Genomic DNA, 1441 nt, shown 5'->3' on the forward strand with positions numbered 1-1441 from the left:
AGACTGGGATAAAACAGAAGATTTTAAATTTAAGGAGGTATGCAAAGTACTACTACTAATAATAATACTAATAAAAACAACAGGAGGCATGCAAAAGAACAATAAAAAGACTTCGGCCTTGCTCATACCACCATCTAAATATCTAAACAAACCATAGCTCTAACGCGGTTTGGCGGTGATTATTTCAGCCCAACATCAAGCAACATGTCCAACAGTTGGAGCCCCAGAAAACACGACTTCCATATGTTTTTAAGCAGCAACATCACCAGATTCCACTGAAACACGTCTAAAAGATTCCTGATGTAGCGCTGGAGGAAGAGTCAGCTTGTTGTATTTAATGTTGTGTCACAGCATTGCTGTGGTAGAGTTGTGACTAACTGCAGAGTCACGCTGCAACATCTGCACTCATACACATCTGTGGCGGTTGGTCTGCTGTTTCTGAAAAACAGCTAAACTCATTTAAATTAGACTCATATAGCTAACTAGCATCCCCTGTGGCAGTAAATATGTTGTATACCTGCTGTTTTCATCGTCTGGTTTCTATGGTTACAGGAGGACAACGGGTTGCCGGTCCACATCAAGGGAGGAACCGGTGACATGATGCTCTACAGGGCCACCATGACGCTAACTATAGCAGGTAACAGACATTAACAACAAACAATAACCGGAGCTGTTCAACTCAACAGTAAATTATATATAAAGCTCTTCACCAAAACATTTCAACTTTCAGTCATTCATCTTCTTCCTCACATTCACAATAACTCTAAAGGAGCTTCATTTTCCACACAGAGGACCAAATATATAATATAAATAGTTCCAGTAACATGAGTCCCAGGAGTTTTATCTCTTATGAACCATCAATGAATCTCTGACTTTAAAATACAATTTTTGTTTGATTTTATAAGATAGCTACATAAATACAAATCCTAAAAATATATGAAAAAAGTACATTAGAGTAAATAAATACACTTAGTATCCTCTAATGTTTCTGTAAAAAAAAACAAATCTGAATAAAGATAATGGATAAAAATAATAATATAAAATAAGTAAGAAACAAAGAAATCCTGTCCAAACCCAGCTGTACTACACATACACACAGTAAGAACATTTAAATGTGAAATAACTCATTTATCTGTATTCTAGTAGTCTGTATTTATTTAGTTACTTTAACAACAATAAAATAAAATTATAATAAAATAATAATAATATGTAATAATATTACAGTGTGTCTCTGGGGCTGTGTAAGTGACTGCTGTAAGTTTGATAAATCACATTTTTATATTTAATATTCCCATCTTCAACACAATCGTTAACTGCCACAAAAACAGAAGGAGATGATTATGGTATCATATGAGGATCCAGTGGTTCTATGGATACCCCACAAGACACTTTCTGCTAATCCAGTATATTTGAATATTTCTGCAGACTGGGCTCCATAAAC

The 1441-nt window shown here is 34.9% G+C and overlaps 1 protein-coding gene across 1 annotated transcript in view; it reads left to right on the forward strand.

Moving 5' to 3' along the window:
* Window positions 1-1441, forward strand: part of LOC118341731 (cytochrome c oxidase subunit 7A2, mitochondrial) — a 9038-nt gene that overhangs the window by 6934 nt on the left and 663 nt on the right. Inside the window, exon 3 of the mRNA XM_035680065.1 lies at window positions 553-637. Coding sequence (XP_035535958.1) covers window positions 553-637 — 85 coding nt within the window. The remainder of the gene's footprint in view (window positions 1-552; window positions 638-1441) is intronic.

This window comes from Morone saxatilis, unplaced genomic scaffold, assembly GCF_004916995.1.
Source record: "Morone saxatilis isolate NCDOM2014 unplaced genomic scaffold, NCSU_SB_2.0 Contig8, whole genome shotgun sequence".
NCBI classification, from domain to species: domain Eukaryota; kingdom Metazoa; phylum Chordata; class Actinopteri; family Moronidae; genus Morone; species Morone saxatilis.